Genomic DNA, 20,520 nt, shown 5'->3' with positions numbered 1-20,520 from the left:
ATTTCTACCAATCCATCAATGAAGAGACTGCAATGTCAGTCAACCAGTCAACACCTGACAAAGATGAAACAGTGCAGTTCTGGGCACAGCTATGGGACAACCCAAAGAAATACAACAAGAATGCAACTTGGATAAAGGAGGTGGATAAGAATAAAAAAGAAGCTGAATTGAAAGAACTTGTAATAACAGCAGAAATGGTGGAGAAAAGGGCAAGAAAGATCAAGAAATGGTCAGCATCAGGTGAAGATGAACTGCATGGTTTTTGATTGAAACATCTGACTGCTCTGCACCCACTCATTGCCAGGCAGTTTAATAACATACTGCAAGGAGGTGAAATTGAAGATTGGTTAACATCTGGCAAAACCTACCTGATAATGAAAGATCCAACAAAAGGGGCAACTACAGGCCAATTATTTGCTTACCAACAACTTTCAAATTGCTAACTGGTGTTGTAGCTGATGCAGTCCAACAGCATCTAGTTGAAAACAAGTTCTTTCTCCCTGAGCAGAAAAGAAACTGTGCAGAGGAACAAAAGATCAGCTTCTAATTGACAAGATGATTTTGGAAAACTGCAAGAGAAGGAAGACCAACCTGAATGTAGCTTGAACTGATTACAAGAAGGCATTTGACTCCCTGGCACATGATTGGATAATCAAGTGCTTAGAAATAGCAGGAGTCAGTAAAAACATCAGAAGCTTTGTGCAAAGACCAATGGCACAGTGGAAGACAGAGTTGTTGCTGGTCAATGGTGATAGACTGGGAGAGGTTAATATCAAGAGAAAAATCTTTCAAGGAGACTCACTATCACCACTACTGTTTGTCATTGCATTGATTCCTCTGTCAACAATACTGAACAAGTCAGGCCATGGCTACCAAACATCAAAAACATCTGCCAGCCTACCTCTTTACAGCCTTTACATGGACAATCTGAAAATGTATAGAAAAACACCATCTGAAATAGAATTGCTGCTCAGCACTGTCTGAATATATAGCCAAGATATTGCAATGGAGTTTGGACTGGACAAATGTGCCACCCTTACCATCAACAGGGGAAAAATAGTGAAAAGTGAAGGAATCAAGATGCCCTATGGAAATAACATCAAGAGTCTGGATAAAGAAGATCATTACAAATACTGGACATCCTCCAGGCTGACAACATCAAGCACATTGAAGTCAAGAAGAAGGTTAGTAGTGAATACATCATGAGAGTGAAGAAGATCTTAAAGTCCAAACTCAGTAGAAGAAATACCATGAAAGCAATTAACATCTGGGCATATCCAGTCATTAGCTACACAGCTGGAATAGTGGACTGGACTCAAGCAGAACTAGAAGCTCTGGATAGGAAGACCAGAAAAATAATGATAATGAAGCATGCCCTTCACCCATGCAGCGATGTTGACAGACTCTACTTACCAAGGAGCATAGGTGGGTGTGGAACGTTGCAAGTACACCAGATAGTTGAAGAAGAAAAAAATAGAATAGAATAGAATAGAATAGAATAGAATAGAATAGAATAGAATAGAATAGAATAGAATAGAATAGAATAGAATAGAATAGAATAGAAAAGAGACATGGCAAAGCAAAGTATTACATGGCCAGTACACACACACACACACACACACACACACACACACACACACACAAAAACTAGCAGGCAAAGCAGATAACAACAAGACCTGGCAGTGGCTAAGAGCAGGAAAGTTGAAGAAAGAGACAGAGGGGCTAATTCTGGCTGCACAAGACCAAGCTTTAAGAATAAACGCATACAAAGCCAGAATTGAAAAGACAGCAACAGACAGCAAATGCCACCTCTGCAAAGAAGCTGAAGAAACAGTGGACACCAAGTTAGCTACTGCAAGAAGATTGCACAGATGTACAACAAACAATGGCATGACAAAGTAGCAACAATGGTGCATTGGAATATCTGCAAGAATATCGTTTGTCTGCAAGAACTGGTGGGACCACAAAACAGACTAAGTAATGGAAAATGAAGAAGCTAAAGTGCTCTGTACTTTAGAATTCAAACAGAAAAGCACCTGCCACACAACACCCCAGACTTAACAACTGTTGATAAGAAAGACAAATAGTCTGGATAGTAGACATTGCAATACCTGGAGACAGCAGAATAGAAGAGAAAGAACTGAAGAAAATGGCAAAATACAAAGACCTGCCAATAGAAGTAGAATGACTGTGGCAAAAGAAAGCAAAGATAGTACCAATAGTTATAGGCCCCTCGGGTGCAATCCCAAAACATCTGAAGCACCACTTGAAGACCATCAGCATTGACAAAATCACCATCAGTCAATTGCAAAAGGCAGATTTACTTGGAACAGCTTATGATCTGTAACGATACCTTTAATGCCATCAAACAACAACATCTGCCTATCCCAGATCTTTGGGAAGGACTTGATAGGTGGATATCCAGTCTAAACATCTGGCTGACTATGCAACCAACAATAATAAAAAAAATTGAATGTTGAAAAAAATATCCCAAACAGTGACAAACCACTTATGTATTGTCAGGAAGACAAAATGGAAGTATCTGTGTAGTCCCCAGCTAAGCTTGACTGAAGGAAGACTTTGCTTCTTTGCTTCCTTAACTTTGTATTACCATTACTTGATGGTTGGAGATGATTGGTAAAATGCTGTTGTAGCTTCATGCTGATGAAATGGCATTTAACTATTCCTCCTTCAGACCCCCAGATCTGTCTGTGGAGTTGGGGAGGCTTCAGTACAGATTCTGGAGACATGGTAGTAAAATGACTGGGGAGGATTTGCTGTGCATTCTAAAGTCAGTCAGTCAGTCAGTCAGTCAGTCAGTCAGTCAGTCAGTCAGTCTATCTTTCCATCCATCCATCCATCCATCCATCCATCCATCCATCCATCCATCCATCCATCCATCCAGTCACCAGAATAACGCCCAGCCAGTTTACTCCCAGTATTAGCTAAATTTCTGAGTATATATTTCATTTCATATATATAAATTGAACAAACACACCAAATAAATAAATAAATAAATAAATAAATAAATAAATACCTCAGACCATTATTTTCCTTCTTTTTATATCTTTCAATCTACTTGTTTACAGGGTGCCCCAGGAGTGCCTGGAGTTGCTGGTCCAGCTGGGAAACCAGGTGATCGTGGTGTACCGGTAAGAGAATCAATCATTGGTGTTTATTGTATCTTTTGTGAAAAGCCCTTTTACTTTACCAGTAGGAAATTGTGCATCATACAATGGCTTTCTTTGATGGCAAATCTGATTTTTAAACAGTCTCACTTTTTATCATTCATCCTTTTTGCAGCATAAAAGGCAGGTCTGGAAATTGTGGTCATAGGGTTTTTTTCCACTTTAAAAAAGTACTCCCACTGAACATGCCAAGGCTTATATTTCTGCACTACATAAACATCCCAGAGGTAAATTACTTAGTGGAATTACTATTTGCTATTTTTAAAACTCAGTCAGGTGTGATATACGGCCTGTGGTGTTTTTTTTAATGTACCATTTTGAGAACATTTAGCTTAAAAATGCTTAAATGAAGTTTCCTAACATTCTGTTGATGGCTTCAAGTCTGCAACTTTCTTAGAGATTAAGTGGGATCAGGAGTTGGCCTTAATAGCAACTGATGGAGCCCCTTTGACAGATGTATCCAAGACCACAATGGGAAAACATTTGGCATCAGAGCACGCAGCAGTCATATCTGCTGGCTCAGCTACCATGGAAATGCAATAGGGTCCATCTCATTATCTTTGTTTCATTATCAGTATTCTTGAAGAAAAGTAGACTAGTCCTGATGAAGATTTTGGATCCTAGAACTGATTCTGCTAACAAAGTACTATAATATGGCTTTGGTTTTGTGTTATTATGCCTCTTTGTGAAATGCTTTGCAACCCTTGGCTATAGGTTCTGTGATCATAAGAGTATTCAGTCATATCTCTAGAGTAAATGAATCAGACTAGCATGTTCCATTGATTTGAGTTGGTCTGAATTGTAATGTGTAAATTACCTGTAAATGATCTGTAAAGATCATTTAAATTAAGAGTGTATAACCTGAGAACCCAAACTTATTTTTGTGGCCCTTATAAACCACATCTGGCTATGATTGCTAAAAATTAGCAAGACAGCTTTTTGCTTTTATGAAGTGGGAAACATTGAACGTATAGTGTAAAACAGATTAAACATACCTTTAAAAAAAGTAAAAATCCCAAACCCCAACTAAAAAAAATAAAAGCAGAAAATCAGGGCAAATCTCCCCTACCAGGATTTTTTATTTAACTTGTATATCTAGGCTTGATTGCATGTTATTTTTTTTGTTCTATTTTTACATAAGGTGAATATGTAACATGATTTGAGAACATATAATAACTTGCCCCACTCTCCATATGTTTGACATCATACTCACTGTTTCTCATGTTTATAGACCAGTTCCCAGCAGGAACTCTGGCGCACAGAGTTTGTGCAGATGTTTGGTTAGACTTAGGAGGCAGATAGGATTTCAGCACGCACATTTGTGCTATCAAAAAATGCCAGAAGGGCAACCTAAGACCATATGTGTGAGTAGCCAGCCAAATGTAGCCTGCAGAGATCTAAAGGTCATGCAGCTTTCCTGTAGCTGTATGGCCCAGTTCCAGAGTAGCACTTTATTTGATCATGCACTATTTCCTTTGATAATTTCGGACCCTCAGTGTATCTTTGCAGAACCAATCATACAAAGATCTAAAGTATATAGTTCAATCCAAGGATGAGATGAGGATCTCAGGATCACCTGTAGTAAATGCAATCATTTCAGTCTGAGCATGGTGTAAGACTATTAGATAACTCTAGACAATCATGCTAGTGCATAGAGGATATCTTAAATAAATTAGTCACTAGCATAATAATTCAGGGCATGTTAGAATATTACCTGATCATTCTGAATTGGTGCCAAGCAAGTAATCTCAAATGGTGCAGATCTGCAGGAATTAATGATACCACCAACTCCGTAAAGACAGCAAAATGCTAACAGGTAACCCCCCCCCCCCCAAAAAAGGCAAAGCTACTTAATTTCTGTTTAAGTTGTCTTCAGTAAGAAAGCATGAAGGGGCAAGATGAGCCTGAGTTTGATAGAAACACGGACAAGGAATTCCTGTTTATCTTGAATGAGTTTAAATCTCCAGATGACCTGTAACCTAAGGTTAGGGTTAGAGTTGAAAACAATGGTAATTGCCAGAAGTCACCTTGAGTTAGTATGTTTTGCCAGACTGTGTCCAAAGCTTCAGCATTGAGCTCTTTATACTTCAGTACTTTTATTAATGACTTGAATAAAGAGGTGGAGGCAGCGGTTATCAAATTGGCAGATAATACAAAAGTGTATGGGCTAATAACCTAGAAGAAAAAAATGAAGTTCAGAAAAACCTGGATAGATTGTACAAATGGTCTGAACAAAACAGAATGAAATTTAACAAAGACAAATGTGGAGAAATAGGATTAGGATTAGCAGTTATGAAAAAGATCTTGGAATAATAGTTGATTGCAAATTGAAGTTCAGTCAGCAAAGTGATAAACTGCAAAAAAAAAAAAAAAGGCAAATACCATTTAGGATGCATGAACAGAAGTATATAATTTCCAAGCTGCGGTAAGTAGATACTGTGTGTTTGAGCCCCACCCTTTAATACATATGCACTACGTAAGTCATGCAGTAGCTCTGTACTGGTACTAGCAGCCTGGCTTTCCTTTTAAAAATGCAAAAGTATTTTGGAAGTCCAAATAAAGCCTTCAGGAGAATGATTCTTCCATTTAAATCAATCTTTTCTAAACCTAGGAGATCTCTGCTTCTAATCTGTGTTTTTAGTTTTTCATATTCTTTTAAAAATATTGAGAGAAGTGCTTCATCTTAATAGAGTTGGGAAAAGACATCTAGGTCATCAAAACCAATCTCTTGCTCAGTGAAGGAATTCATATTAGAATAACCCTGACAAATTGTTCTCTATCCTCGGCTCGAACATATCCAGTAAAGGGGAATCATAATTGATTTCATATCACATTGTCTTGTTCTTTGATTTTCCCAACATACAACCAGCATATGGTTTCATGTTAGTTAAAATCAGTGGTTCCCAACCTGTAAAGCCCATAGGAGTATCATAAGTGTTCCAGGTGTAGCTGTCAACAATATTCCATTTTAAATGGCTAAGATTTCTCAAGGTCCACAGTTTTGGAACATTTTGGCGCTCTCATTCAAAATCATATGAGATTATAGCATTCTTCCCCCAGCTCTCTCAGGATTTTAAAAATTAAAATTAATTTCATTTAATTGGGGGTTGGATATGTGAATTCTATATGCCGTGGTGCATTCAGACACTGCATCATTAACCCCTGGTGACAACTTATTTGTCCACATAAAGGAAAAGATTGGGAACCACTGCTTAAGATTATTGTTATATGACCTGCATTCTGCAAAGAAAAGAACAGGTCATGACTTTATTCTGTATAATAACTCTTTAAATTATTTGAACAGTGCTTTAATTTCCCCCTCAGTCTTCTCTTCTGAGGCTTTTATTTTTCTTTTGGAAAGATGGATTCTGCTATGGCTATAGCTTCCCAAAGCTTACTTTGTGAGCAAGTGTCCTCTTCATTTTCAGTCCAAGTTGCTAATGTTGCTTCATTCCAAATAGTCTGACAGTAATGAAGAACTGTGAAACAGAGACAGATGTGCTCTCTGAACCTTATATTACCAGCCAGACTTAGGAATATATGAGTGTATTTTGAGTCACTATGCCTGATGCTGAAGTCTCTGTATTTGAAATTATCCCTAGTGTAGCTGTTTTACTTTTGTTCATGATTTCAGTGACATATTTTATAAATACTGACATTATATTTAATTGCATACAGTTATGTTCTAGTCCTGACTTCTGGAATAATTTTAGTGTATTGTTAAGTAGCTTGAGAATACACTGAGATGTTTTGAAAGAAACTAACTAGGACCAGATTTAGTGGTGACTTTTGCTGTGCTGATGAAAAAATATTAAGTGACACATTTCAGAGAGACATTTGCAAAACTAGCAGTCCTTTCTGAAAATGTTAGAATGAAAATTGAAATGCAGCTTGGCATAAGTGATTCTGTTTGTACTGAAGATGTCATACCTTGATAAAGAAAATTCATTATCACCTTTGATAAACACTACATGGCAGATGTTCAGCTCATTAGAATGAGTGGGTGGTATCCCTTGATGAATCTGTAATTTATCTGATACAGTGGTACCTCGGGTTACAAACGCCTCTGTTAACGAACTTTTCGGGTTACGACCAGCTCTGGCCGCAAAAATTTACCTCAGTTTGCGAACTCCGCCTCGGGGTATGAACAGGATACGCGGCCATTTTCCCTCCCGTGACATGGTCCGCGGCCATTTTTCCACCCCTGACACGTGGTCCGTGGCCATTTTTCCGCCCCGACACGTGGTCCGCGGCCATTTTTCCGCCCCGACACGTGGTCCGCGGCCATTTTCCACCCCTGACACGTGGTCCGTGGCCATTTTTACGCCCCCGACACGTGGTCGTAGGGAGGGGGACTCTCCCTCCAAGCAATAGCCGCCTCCCTGTCCTCCATGCCAGAACGGATTAACGGTAACCTTATGGGGGAATTTCCTTCGGGTTGCGACCAATTCGGGGTGTGACCAGAGTCACGGACATACGTTAAAGAGCTGCTTTCTTGAATGTTCCAAAATTCATATTAAATCATTTTTATTAGGTCAGCTTATAAAAATAGTATAAAAGGTGGCATGTTTTTATCATGGAAGATGGATAAATCAGAAGGGAGAGGAGAGAATATGAAAGGGAGACTAGCAGCGCTTCTTCATATGGCTTACTAAAATGTATTGTTTCCTGTTTATCATCAAATAGCTCAGACAACATCTGGCCTCTTCTTTGTATTATTTGAAACAGAAAATTCCACTGACAGACAGAACAACATGAATAGTTTTCAGTGTATTTGTATGAGATCATAATTTTGCAGTTCTAAAAATCTCCAAAATGTTTTAATATGCCAATGACATTTGTTAAGGAAGAGGGCCAGTCAGTTTTTTTTGGGGGGGGGGAGTTTCTTCCATTTGCTAATAAAGGAATATAATCTATCCAGTGATATTTAATTCTGAAAGTACTGTGTTAAGAGTTATACATGCAAACTTCCTACAGACTGATTTTTTTTTAATCTGCTCAATTGTGTCTGATTCTCGGAGGCTACCTGGACAAGTCCCTGCAGTTTTCTTGGCAAGGTTTTTCAGAAGTGGTTTGCCATTGCCTCCTTCCTTGGGCTGAGAGAAAGTAACTGGCCCAAGGTCACCCAGCTGGCTTTGTGCCTAAGCAGGACTAGAACTCATGGCCTCCTGGTTTCTAGCCTGATGCCTTAACCACTACACCAAACTGGCTCTCACAGACTGATTGTGTGTGTGTGTGTGCATGTGTATTTCCAAAATACTATTGCTGAATGTCAATAGTATAAAGTGCATATCATATAAAGTGCATATAGAGCAATCAGTCACTCTGACAGCTTCGCTTTAACCAACTCCTTCAATATTGCTTTTAAGGGTAACAATCAATAAGCAAAACAGGTTGCAATCAAGGTTTCAGCAGTAGGTGCACCTGACTGAACTTGGTTTAGAAGCTAAGCAGGGCTGGCCCTGGTTAATACTTGGATGTAGGACCATCTGGAAATTCCAGGATTGTAGCTTAGACAGAGAAGTTACAAAACAATCATGGAGGAAGGCAGAGGCAAACTATGTGCATCTTACTGCCAACTGAAACTCTGTGTATGAAGACAAGCTTGACTTGAAAGAGACTTTACTGTTTTACAATCACGGGTGGGGGACACTCTCAGAGGAAGATTCAACAGTTACTTGGACAATTCACTAGGATATTTCATCAGGTAGTTAGACTGTTTCTTCTACATTTCATTTTAATTAAAAAATGAGAGAAACATTAATTGAAAAAAAGATGAATGCTCAGTTGCATAACTTGAAACATCTTTTACCCATCTATTGTACAGAAACCAAACATTAACTTTATACAGACCTAACCTATTTCCTCATCGAATCGGCATTCACAGAGATAGGAATACACCACAGAAAACAATATTGAAGAATGTCTCAGAAGAAAAATAAAAATGTAGTTGAGCATGTCTTCTTTCTCAGATCACTCTTATGGATGTTTCTAAATAGATCCATTTTAGGTGACAAAGTTGAAAGTTACATACCTAAAGGCTGCTTGATTCTTACCTTAGCATTAGTTATAAATAACTTTGTTTTGTTGTCAAGGAGGAATGGAATATATTTTGAATATATATAATGAAAATAGTTCCCTTGGAAACATAGAACATAGCTCAATAGTCGTATAACTGCTTTGATTGCAAAAGGTTCTGAAGTCCAGCATTTTCAGGAAGGTTAAGAAGAGACCAGTTTCTGAAATCTTGGAAGGCACTGCTGGTGCTCTTAAGCTATTTTGATTAATGTTTTCACTTGGTAGATAGTTTCCCATATTCCTAAAACACATGAGACCAATTTCTGCATTCATGTCCCATTACAATTTAAAAGCTACAAGCATATATATAGAGGCCGTGCTGCTACAAGGCATTTTATCTGTTTAAAGTGCACATCTGAAGGACAAGAAGCAATGTATGAAACAGTTTGTGGATGCAGAGCAAGCAAGAATGATTTGCACAGTTGGAAAAGTGTTTTGAATCATTGGATATAAAGCAGATGAAGTTACACTTCCTTCTCATGCCTTAATTCCTTTGCCTTACTATTTCTTACTTCTTTTTTGTGTATTGCATCATGTTGCTTACCACAAAAGGAAATAGAATGAAGGGTATGTATGTAAAGAAATCAATCAGAATTTAAATATGTGATCAAGTCAAAGATTCAGCAGAATTTCTAAATGAGTGAAACAGCTGTTTTTTGGTGGTTTGCACCTGAAGAGAAACACATGCATTTTGGCTGTTTAGGTCCATACATGGATGAAATGGGGTTATGTTTTGTGTATGGAATGAGGCATGATTGCTCCACCAGAAATGGTACAGAGGGAAACTGAGGAAAGCAGCCATATCCACTGGTGGTAGGGTGGAAAGAAGGGAAGGTGCTGGAAAGAGGGGATGAACCACATCAACCTTCACAATCCTTGTCAGTCACTTGGCTTAATCCTGCATATCATTTATGCTGTGTATGAATAAAGCTCCAGAACATTCATATGGTCTACAGTGCTGTGTAATGAGATTATATAATGCTGAATCAATGGGCTAGAATGTCCACTGGTTCAGCATTATACTATTTCAAACACCTGTATTAAGCTATATAATCACAGGGGGGGAAATGGGCTAGAACCCTCACCCCAAATCTGATACTTAAAAATCCAGAAAGCGTTCAATTGTGGCATCTTGCTTTCAGTCTAGAGAAATACAGTTCAATACTCCAGTCTACTCTCTTAATATTTTACCACATCTTTTTACTACATATGTAGATGAGGCCTGAGTCTAAAATTTATGATGCTCTTTACTCAAGCCCCCTCAAATTCCTTACAGTTAGTCATCTGTTTGTGAATATTTTTGAATTCATTCTTGACATTTTGGGTTTTGCTACCTATGTCATGTATTTCTGCTTCACTATGCTGTCCTGTGGTAACATTTGACTGGATGTAATTGGTTACAGGGTCCAGCTGGATTGAAAGGTGAAAAAGGTGACCGGGTAAGTGCAACCTTAAAATAAATTCATATACTTTTTTTTAAACTTATCAAATACAGTCATTTATCTTGGAGCACGCTGAGATATAAAACATCAATTATTTTACTTATTAAGGGAGACGTTGCTTCCCAGAATCTGATGCGAGCTGTGGCGAGACAAGTCTGTGAACAAATGATTAACAGTAAGTGGTACATCTATAACATAGAACAAACAGTGAAAACCATGTCGTCAGGCCCTAATACGCTGTGGACGTTAAGCATGTGGGATGAATCTTTATGCAGTCAAATCAAATCAAGTATGCAGGATGTTTGTGAGTTTTGTGATCTACAACAGCCCTCCCTCTAAAGGACTGTTTTCTTAAAGGGAAATCAGAGGACAGGTTCTTCTACAAGCTTATATTAGTTCCCAGTCCGTACAGGAAATAGAAGTATGCAGAACAAAGTACTTGCAGTTGCTCGTCAGCAGCACCTTCATTGCTTCAATAGTCTAAGCCAGCAGTCAAGCTGAGAAGGGTTGTATTGCTAGGAGTAATTCTTTTAACATTTAGATTTATACTTATAAGCTAATATTTTGTTTTGCTTTATTTTGTGCTTTTGAGCCAGTGTTAACTCATGGCGACTGCCTGGTCATGTCCCTGCAGTTTTCTTGGAAAGACTTTGGGAGTGGTTTGCCCTTGCCTCCTTCTTAAGGCTGAGAGAAGTGACTGGCCCAAGGTTACCCAGCTGGCTTCATGCCTAAGGCAGGACCAGAACTCAAGAGTCTGTTAGTTAAAAAACAACTGCCAACTAACCTTTCCCCCCTAGTTTCTCACAGTACCCTGTCAAATCCTCACGGAACCCTAGGGTTTTGTGGAATATAGTTGAAAAACCCTGTGCTGTATATGAAAACTTACATGTGCTATTTGTAATGTCCTGTTTAGTGATGCATTTCCTCTTTTTTCTCACTCTTCAAGTAACCATTCTAACTGTTTCCTGCTCACTGGTCAAAATCCAGGAGACACTGATGTCCTGACAGCAGATCTGGATTACTTCATGCAGTCACACATACATAGCGATTCATTGGCCTAGATTTAATTTCTATATTTCCACTGGTTTTCTCAAGAGGAGTAGTAACATTTTTATTGGAGAAATCAATACATAATTACAGATATCTGGAGTGTCAACACAGAGTAATCTATTCCTGATTGAGTTGGGGAAGGGAAAGTATATAAGAATATGCATAGGTCCTCCATTCACTGAATAATTCTTTCTTTTACAAATGTACTGGTTTCACCTTTGGCATCAGCTGATGGGTGCAGTGTTTGTTTTTTAATCACTCTAAAAGGATATGACATTAGTCACTCTCTTAGTTAATCTATTTCTTTTTTTTTTCCCCAAAGGCCAAATGACCCGATTTAACCAGATGCTGAATCAGATTCCAAATGACTACCATTCAAATCGAAACCAGCCTGGACCTCCAGGGCCACCAGGACCCCCTGGACCTCCTGGGTCATCAGGAGAGCCTGGAACTGGAGGCAGGCCTGGATTTCCAGGCACACCTGGCATGCAAGGATCCCCTGGAGAGAGAGGTGGGTTGTCCTGTAGGAGAAGAAAACGGGTCATGGCAAAGTTCCCCTGCAGAGGAATGCTTAACTGATATTTCAGGGTTGAGAACATTAAATGGGACTATCAGCAGAACAAAGCTTAAACAACTGAAATGCTTAAACAGTTTAAGTTGCCCTAAGTGGCATTGACCAGGTAGCAGAACTCAACAGCATGTGCTCTACATTAGATGTTTCCTGAGCAATTGAGCCATTACTTCTTTGACACAGCTTGAATACATTTTCTTTTTGGTGTGCTTTAGGGCTGCCTGGAGAGAAAGGTGAAAGAGGAATTGGATTACAAGGACCACGAGGTTTGCCAGGGCCACCAGGTGGGTTATAATTCTTTGTGAAGTACACTATTAAATTTTTGAAACTTGTATTCAGTCTGATGTTTTTCATCCTCCTTAACTCCACACATCAACTGAAAATACTAAGTAAACCTTTGAGAAATTCCAGAGTACCAATTAGCTTTGGTTTGTAATATTTTGTCTCTCATTTCTTTAGCATATACAAAGTTACAGGGCTCTCTCATAGATTATGACTCTCTCATAGCTAGTTTTGCTATCAATACAGTTTGATCATTTACTGAGGCCTTGGCAGGTTCAGTTAGACTCTGCCTTCAGTTTACTGCTTGCACATTCATGACAAACTCCATAAGAAGCTCACAACAAATTTTACCTTCATTTTCTGAAAACTTTACACTTCTTTTAACCATGAACATAAATTGTTCCAAAGAAAACATTATCTCATCTATTCTAAAGCTATAGAGTAGCAAAGTTAAAGTAATCTTATGCTTTAATTGAAATGTAATGTAGAAGTGCTTCCCTGCGTCTTACAGAAAGTGGATGTAATCCACCAGGCTCAAATCGTGCCAAAGCGATTTTCTATGAGTAAAGACCTTAAAATCAGGGAAATAACTAATGATGAGTTACGTTTTGGGTTCCCTGTGGTTGCTTCATCAACACCATATGTAGAAACGAAATGGAAATATTTCTTAACCACATGTTTGAGTGTAATCTAGTTTTTAATTTTGCCAACCACTTTACTAAATTGCCTCGTACTGAATTTATTGATCTAATACCTTCCTTTTCATTCTAAAAATAGGTCCACAAGGAGAATCCAGAATTGGCCCACCAGGTTCTACAGGCTCCCGAGGTCCACCTGGGCCACCTGGCCGACCTGGTAATGGTGGTATCAGAGGTCCTCCTGGCCCCCCTGGATACTGTGATTCATCCCTGTGTGCTAGCATTGCTTACAACGGTCAAGGATATCCAGGTAGGTTATTGAGCACTTAAATGTCATTGATTACTTTAACGAAAGCTTGTTCAGCATGAATACTTTTATACAATGAAATGTTCTAGTAAAAGTAGAATTAGTAGAATTCAGAACTGAACTATAACTCAACTGCTCAATCATCTAAGCTTTCCAACTCAATCAGATTTAGGAATATTTATTGTGATTCCTATAACTAGTGCCTTTAGTGTTTATAGAATTTCTCCAGTTTGAAGTAGCTTTACAGAATTGTTCCAGGTTAAAGTGTCTATTTTACCTTAAGCAAAAAGTAGTTTATATATTTCAAGAGAAATTTATTTCTAATATTTGCAATGATAGGGTAATGCACATTGCTCTTAGGATATAATTGACTATTTTTCCTTCTTCCTGTTTTCCTTCTCCATCAAACTACTACTGTACTTCTGAACAAGGTTGACCATTCGTCTAAAGTAAAAAGAACACAGTTTGCCATTTCTGCATCCGTCTTTCTGATTCGTGATGGGATTATCTATACAAAATTAGTACCTGAAATCTAATTTTCTATTTCAAATGTCATTTTGTGATACAGTGCAGACAACTAGGCAAGGGAGGGCATGGGAAGTCACAATTTGCACTGTACCAAATTCAATGGAATCTATGATTATATTGGTATATGATACAAATTTCTTCTGAGAAGAGTCAATCTGAGACAATGAATGGTCAAAGGAATAAAAATGCTGGATATTTGTGGCCACTGGATACCAAATTACTAAAAACTGGGAAGAGTCATAACCAGTGACTATGCCATATATTTAAAATATCTTCAAGAAAAGATTCCAGGCCCTTAATATTGATCACGAATTTGTTGTGTGCACTGTAGCACCTTATACTCCATAAACATGATATTGCTGTTCGTTATGTTGTTTGCATGTATACGTGAATATATATCTATATATCTATATATATATATATATGTACACACACATTCATAGTATTGATGGGTAGAGCAAATTCAGCAGAATAAGCCATTATGCAAAATTTGCACAATATCAACAATTGAATGAAAAAATAAATGGAAAATAATATTGCAGTGCTACCCTTTCAGAAAACATTTATATGGCATATATATATATATATATATATGTATATGTATATGTATAGATATACATACAATTTAACTCTCATGGATGTAGATGGATGTAGATGGATGAAAAACAGTTTTGCACAGCTGTTCAACCCTGAAAACTAACATCATCTTTGACCTGTTTCAGGTTCCGGCTAACACATTTTCTATGCCACCAGTGCTGCTTACAGTTTGAATACAATGAAAATCCTGTTTCTGAGATGTTTGTGCACGTGCTTATTTGGACGTGAATCTGTATGGATATTTCGCTATAGATAACAGTTACATGAATAGTGTTGGCCTCATAAGATGGGAAGATTCTCTTTTTTAAAGAACGTACTTACTAACAAGCATTTTTGATTGCAGTAAAGGGCAATGTGTTGCATTTGATAAAGCAAAGGAAGTAAAGTCAACCTCCCTGTTATTACTTTCCTCTCCAATTATATCAAAACCAAGTTACTACAATGGCAGTGGAGGCTTATAAACATATTAATGGACATAACACCATAATACATTTACTTTGGTGAAACAGAAAATGACACTGTAAATAATGAACTAATTGTGGCTTGTAAATGATTTGTATGGAATCATGTCCACTAAACTTAGTTAACAACATTACATCATGCTTTTGCATTCAAACTTCCTGCTGCTTTTTAATTTGTGCTGGCATAATCTCTTTGAAACTCTCAAAATCTTTTTCTCTCTGCTTGTTATTCTTGTCTCCATCTTACCTGATTCAGGACTTGAGGCTTTTTTGTATATGTAATCTTCTTACAAATGCTCAAAATATAATTAATGTTGCTTCTGATTTTCCTGAAATCTTTGGTATTCCTCCAGCACTAGCTCTGGTTCAATCGGATATAAGGAACATTGTCAAAAAATAGTAGTTATTGAATATTGTTAGTGGTGATAACTTGGTGTAGATTTCTGCCACACCCTTAGAGGACTATTTTGAACAAAATAATGCTGCATGCGTAAGGTTTTCCTTCTTGACAAAACATTTATTTTGATCATTAGCTTTCAGTTAAGTAGAATTGCTAAAGATCATTTAAGTATACATTAAGGCCCTGATCCTACTAAAATTAATTGTGTCCCAATGAAACAAATGGAATAAGTTACAACTAATTGTGACTAACATAAATCTTAACTGTTTTCAGTGGAAGTTAGTCAAGTTTTGACTTTAGCAATTTTGTAATTTAAATACTTATTTTAAAAATACCCTGAACCTCAAGATTATTTCATTTTTAGCATTCATTAAATTGTCTCTTACACCAATATTCTTTTTGTTGTAGATTTTTTTCCTCCCCCAAGGGGACTGAAATTAGTTTTTAATTATTATTATGTGTACATTGTGCAAAATTAATGTTAGAGACTAAACTACAAACTAGGCTTGCTTGTTTGCTTGGCATTAAGTCCCTTTGCACCCTAAGAGACTTAGTTCTGAACAAACACACACAGAACTTCAGTTTTTGATTTTTTTAGATGCTGATGTTAGTATTTTTGTTTAAATTTTGTTTATGTTAATTTGTCATGGGGAAGATTTTTGAGAGGGAGCGGTGCTTTCCCCTGGCCATATGTCTTCGCCGGACACACATATGAAGCTGCAGCATTTATGTCAAAGGCAAGGGCAACGTCAGTCACAACCCCCTTTGTTGAGATCCATATGTGTGGCAGAATTTCTACATAAATTATTGATTTTAGGATCAGTTACTCAGAAGCTAGGTTTGTTTGTTTGTTTGTTTGTTTTTAAATGAATCTAACTTCTGAATAAAAGCCCTGAGAATCAATTGAAAGAAAAAGAAAAGCCATCCCAGCTTTACTAAAACAAAACCACAGCAGCCTAATAGCCTGCTTTTAAACCAAGAAAAAGAAAATCCCTGTTGATTCAAAGACCTGTGATAACTTTAATGTTCAATTGGACAACTATTTTCAACCAGAGTCTTATGTACCTGAAAGTGGACCGTATCAGCCTGACAGTGAGGCCTACATAGCACCAGTGGAATCTGAAAGAAGAAATGAAGACTATGAGGATTATGGATCTGATATGCATTCACCTGCTTTCCCTGAACATATGCGCTGGAAACGTTCTTTATCAAGAAAAGCAAAAACAAAACCATAAATGTCTTATTTTCTCACTTCTCTCTCCCCACCCCCTCTCCTTTTGGGTATTTGTTTTTGTTGTTGCCATTCTCTCATATGTAGATATACTATTCCTCCTCCAGTGTTTCCAAGCAGAAGTACAATTTCGTCTTCTGAGGACATCTGGCTTATGTGGGAATAGCAATAGATGTTATTATACATTTCATTCTCTCTCTTGAAATGCCTGTAATATACCTGTGCTTCAAGCGGCTGCGTTGAACTTTAACAAGTGCATCAAAATGATCAGAGGGCTGCAGTTCTTTTAATAAATTAAAAATAGCATCCATAAAAATCCAACCTTCTTCATAGCTACAACAAGTATTCTAGAGGCTGGATGTCTCAGCAAAGAAAGAGCTTGCCATATATTTGTCTTCCTCATCAAATTACTTGCTTGGTAATTCAGTCACTGTTACAAATCTGCAATGTCTAGTAAAACAAGAAACTCCTCTTTCCACACAGGCAATTTCTTCTACTTTTGCATATATCTTGCAGGGCATATACTGCTTTTATGCATCTCTTTAACAACCACAAACCTTTAAATAATATAGCTGGCATCATTGTATCAACTGGATACAATTTTAAAAGAAGTAATGGCTTAAATTTCCTTGTTTTAGAGACTTTAACATTTATGCCAAATTGCAGTCAATCCTGCAGAGATGGAATTGCATGTTTGTGTTGTATATTTAGTTATGATTCCCCTTCTCTCCAGAATATAATGTTTCATAGTTATCAGAAAAAAAGCAGTTGGAAATTATTTGCAAGACTATGGATATAGAATTGCTGCTTTTATATTTTAACTGCAAATTGTGAATTTCACTGCCTTATATTATTTATTTCTGAAACAAAAGAGGCATTTTTCAATAAAACTACTGAAAATCTGTACAGAGTCTGAGTATTATTGCTGGAAAGCATCTAGATTTCGGAGGCTTTATTGTCATGGAAAATTAATCACTTGAAACATGAAACAGTATTTCTCTCTCTCTGTATGTGTGAGCATACACATCTACACGCATATATACACCACATTGCAGTTTAGAATACTGAATGAGGAGCACTGTATTTTCAGCGACATTTTCCCTGCTCCGAAGGTATAGTTTATGACCCTATTGTACAGAAGCTTCCATAGCAAAATGAATAGCAGTTCCCAAACTTAGAAGTCCATGTACATTTTTCAAATGATCTGTGATCTCATCTGCTCAATATTTGGTAGAGTATCAATAGAAGAGAATATCTGTAGCTCAGGGTTGAACTGTGGAGTCCTTGGAGTTCTCTGAGCTTGGCTGTTTTCTTGCAGACGTTTCATTACCCAACTAGGTAACTTCTTCAGTGCTGGTAACCTAGGCGGGTAATGAAACGTCTGCAAGAAAACAAGTCAGAGAACCCCAAGGACTCCACATTTTGTAGAGTTGCCAGATTTTCTCAGACTGTGCCTTTTAAAAGACAGAGAAGGAAGAAAACTAGTGATAAGGGTGGAGATACAGTACAAAAGTGGATGGGAGATAGGAAGATTTGAGTATTTTCTCTTCAGAACATGTGCTGTCTTCTGTTGAGTAGTTAAACCATTGGTCCATCTGGCCCAGTAGTACAAACATTAGCTGGCAACTGGCTCACCAAGGTTTCTTTTGCTGGAATTATATGGCGGTCCAACCATTGCCCATCATCTGTAAACCCTGATATTACATGATTTGTGCCTGCATAGTCAATTTGCACCAAAATCCGGAAACATGCCAAGATTTCTTCCTACCAAAACTGATTGAATATTTTCCCACCAAAACCCCTTTCTGATCTCACTCACACATATACCATTGTGTTGTGCAGTTATGCAGTTGTTCTAGCTGTTCTCCCTCTTACTTCCATACCTGCAATAGCTACTATAGAGCTAAATTGGCCATCAATGTCCAATCCCTTTACCTAAAATAAAAAGCAGAAGGACCTCTCTTAACATTTCTAACACTAGAAACAAAATTTAGCATACTAAGTTGTGCTGAAACTGGTGAAGGATTCTCAGTCCTAGGACAAGCTTTTAACCTGGATCAATCTACTCTCTGCAACATAATGAAGGAATCTAACTCTTGTTACTATGTCACTCCTGCTTCTAACTATATATAGGTTTAGTTGGCCCAGTTTCTCTTACACTGCCAACTTTGACTGACATAATTAACAAACCACATAGCTGGTATTGCTCTCCACCAGCTACTTCTGATCAGAATGAATGATGAGACAATGGCGTATCTTTGATTTGGTTTTACCCCCAAGAAGTATTACTTACAAGTAACTCAGAACACTCCACAGAACCAAAACAGTTACATAAATAAAGTAGAGCTTATATTTCTATTCATTCCTTCAGTTTGCTTACTGTGATGGCATCAGTTGAAGGATAGAAGGGTCTTGAGAAGTTCTGAATGTGCAACAGACCTTTCTTTCTTTCTTTCTTTTTTTTGATAATGCCAACAGTGGTCTTTGGAAAAAATGGACATGGAAGAGAAGAAAAGGAAAGAACTGAAATGAACAAGAGTGGCAGTAGAATGACTACAGGAAGAGAAAGTATAAGTTCCATATAAAAATATTAGAAGAGATTAATCTTCCAACAAAATAAGTGGGAAGAAGATTAAAGAGGAGGTGGAAGTTGCTTAGAACAGAGTGAAAGATTATGTTTCGGAGGGCCGCAGAACTGTGTGGAGCGGTAGTGATAGTATCAAGTATGAAAAATAATGTTTAGTAGAATGACAAAATGAACAAGGCCGTAGAGAAAAAAATGCATATATCAGAATTGCTACACAAAAAGAGAGTGAGAGAATTATATTGTATAATGGGCATGAAGAGGAAAGATAGTTGCAAAAAATGTAGCCAAAGTGTGCAACAAAATGATAGTTTTCCAAGCAACCCATCATCTATAGCACAAGAGACTAGTAAGGATCTAAAATGATCTAATGGCACTAATGCACCTGTTCTGTGGGAGGGAACCAGCATGGAGCCAAAGACAGAGATAACAGTGCACTAGGGAGCCCACCTCTGCACCCACAAAGGGTGCACTTCTGATGAAGCGTCTTAGCAGCAGAGCCTCCAGGCAGAAGGCGGCTTCCTTATAAGTTACTTGCTGACCAAGCTGTTTAGACACAAGTTCAGCTCCATTTTTTAACTAAAATAATTCCAGGAACTGGAAAAAGTACACTTCAAGTTCAGGCAAACAGCAAGTCAACATCTCTATATTAGACCATGCAGAGGTACGAAGTGCTTCTGATTTGCCTCACAAATGGTCTAGGGCATCATTTTGTCAATCTACTACACAGAATTTAATTTCCTTAATGCCAAAAGTTACAACTTTCAAGCCAAATTGCACCTGACTAAAGGCAACATAAGTTTTTTTCCCCCCCAAATATTAAAAATACAGTCTGGAGACATGTTAGATTGTCTAATGTCAAAGTTTAATTTACATGGTGGTTGACCCACTGAGGATATGCCATCTACTTGCAAATTTGCTGTATCAGAGTTGGTAGAGAAGTACAGTTCTCCAGACACTTCAGTTGCCTATCCTGTGTAACAATATTACACAGTTGTAATACTGTGATGCTAGTGATTGATTCATAAAGCAATTTTAGAACAGAACATTAGAATATATCTTTAAAAATAGTGATGCTTGGTGTGTAGAGCTGTTGGTTTCCAGTTCTAAAAAATATGTCCTTTAAAATGTGATCAGACCTGTGAAAAAGCAAATAAATTTTG

General features: G+C 37.7%; 1 protein-coding gene across 7 annotated transcripts in view; it reads left to right on the top strand.

Annotated features, from left to right (window-relative positions):
- The window catches only part of COL12A1 (collagen type XII alpha 1 chain), a 145,920-nt gene extending 128,241 nt beyond the window's left edge, over nucleotides 1–17,679 (top strand). For 2 of the 7 annotated variants that reach the window (XM_025165895.2, XM_088137776.1), the window contains exons 60-65: nucleotides 3,090–3,152; nucleotides 10,670–10,705; nucleotides 10,817–10,883; nucleotides 12,081–12,269; nucleotides 12,545–12,613; nucleotides 13,389–13,974. In XM_025165895.2, the coding sequence (XP_025021663.2) occupies nucleotides 3,090–3,152; nucleotides 10,670–10,705; nucleotides 10,817–10,883; nucleotides 12,081–12,269; nucleotides 12,545–12,613; nucleotides 13,389–13,579 (615 nt within the window). In that variant the 3' untranslated portion in view covers nucleotides 13,580–13,974. The other 5 variants (XM_007426960.3, XM_007426961.3, XM_007426962.3 and 2 more) reach the window with 5 other exon arrangements.
- The last annotated feature ends 2,841 nt before the right edge of the window (nucleotides 17,680–20,520 follow it).

The sequence above is a fragment of the Python bivittatus genome, unplaced genomic scaffold (assembly GCF_059951505.1).
Source record: "Python bivittatus isolate LINGU-HERP-01145 unplaced genomic scaffold, Pbiv_v1 ctg000020_np1212, whole genome shotgun sequence".
Classification (NCBI taxonomy): Eukaryota; Metazoa; Chordata; class Lepidosauria; order Squamata; family Pythonidae; genus Python; species Python bivittatus.
This window is presented reverse-complemented; position numbering and strand designations above follow the sequence as displayed.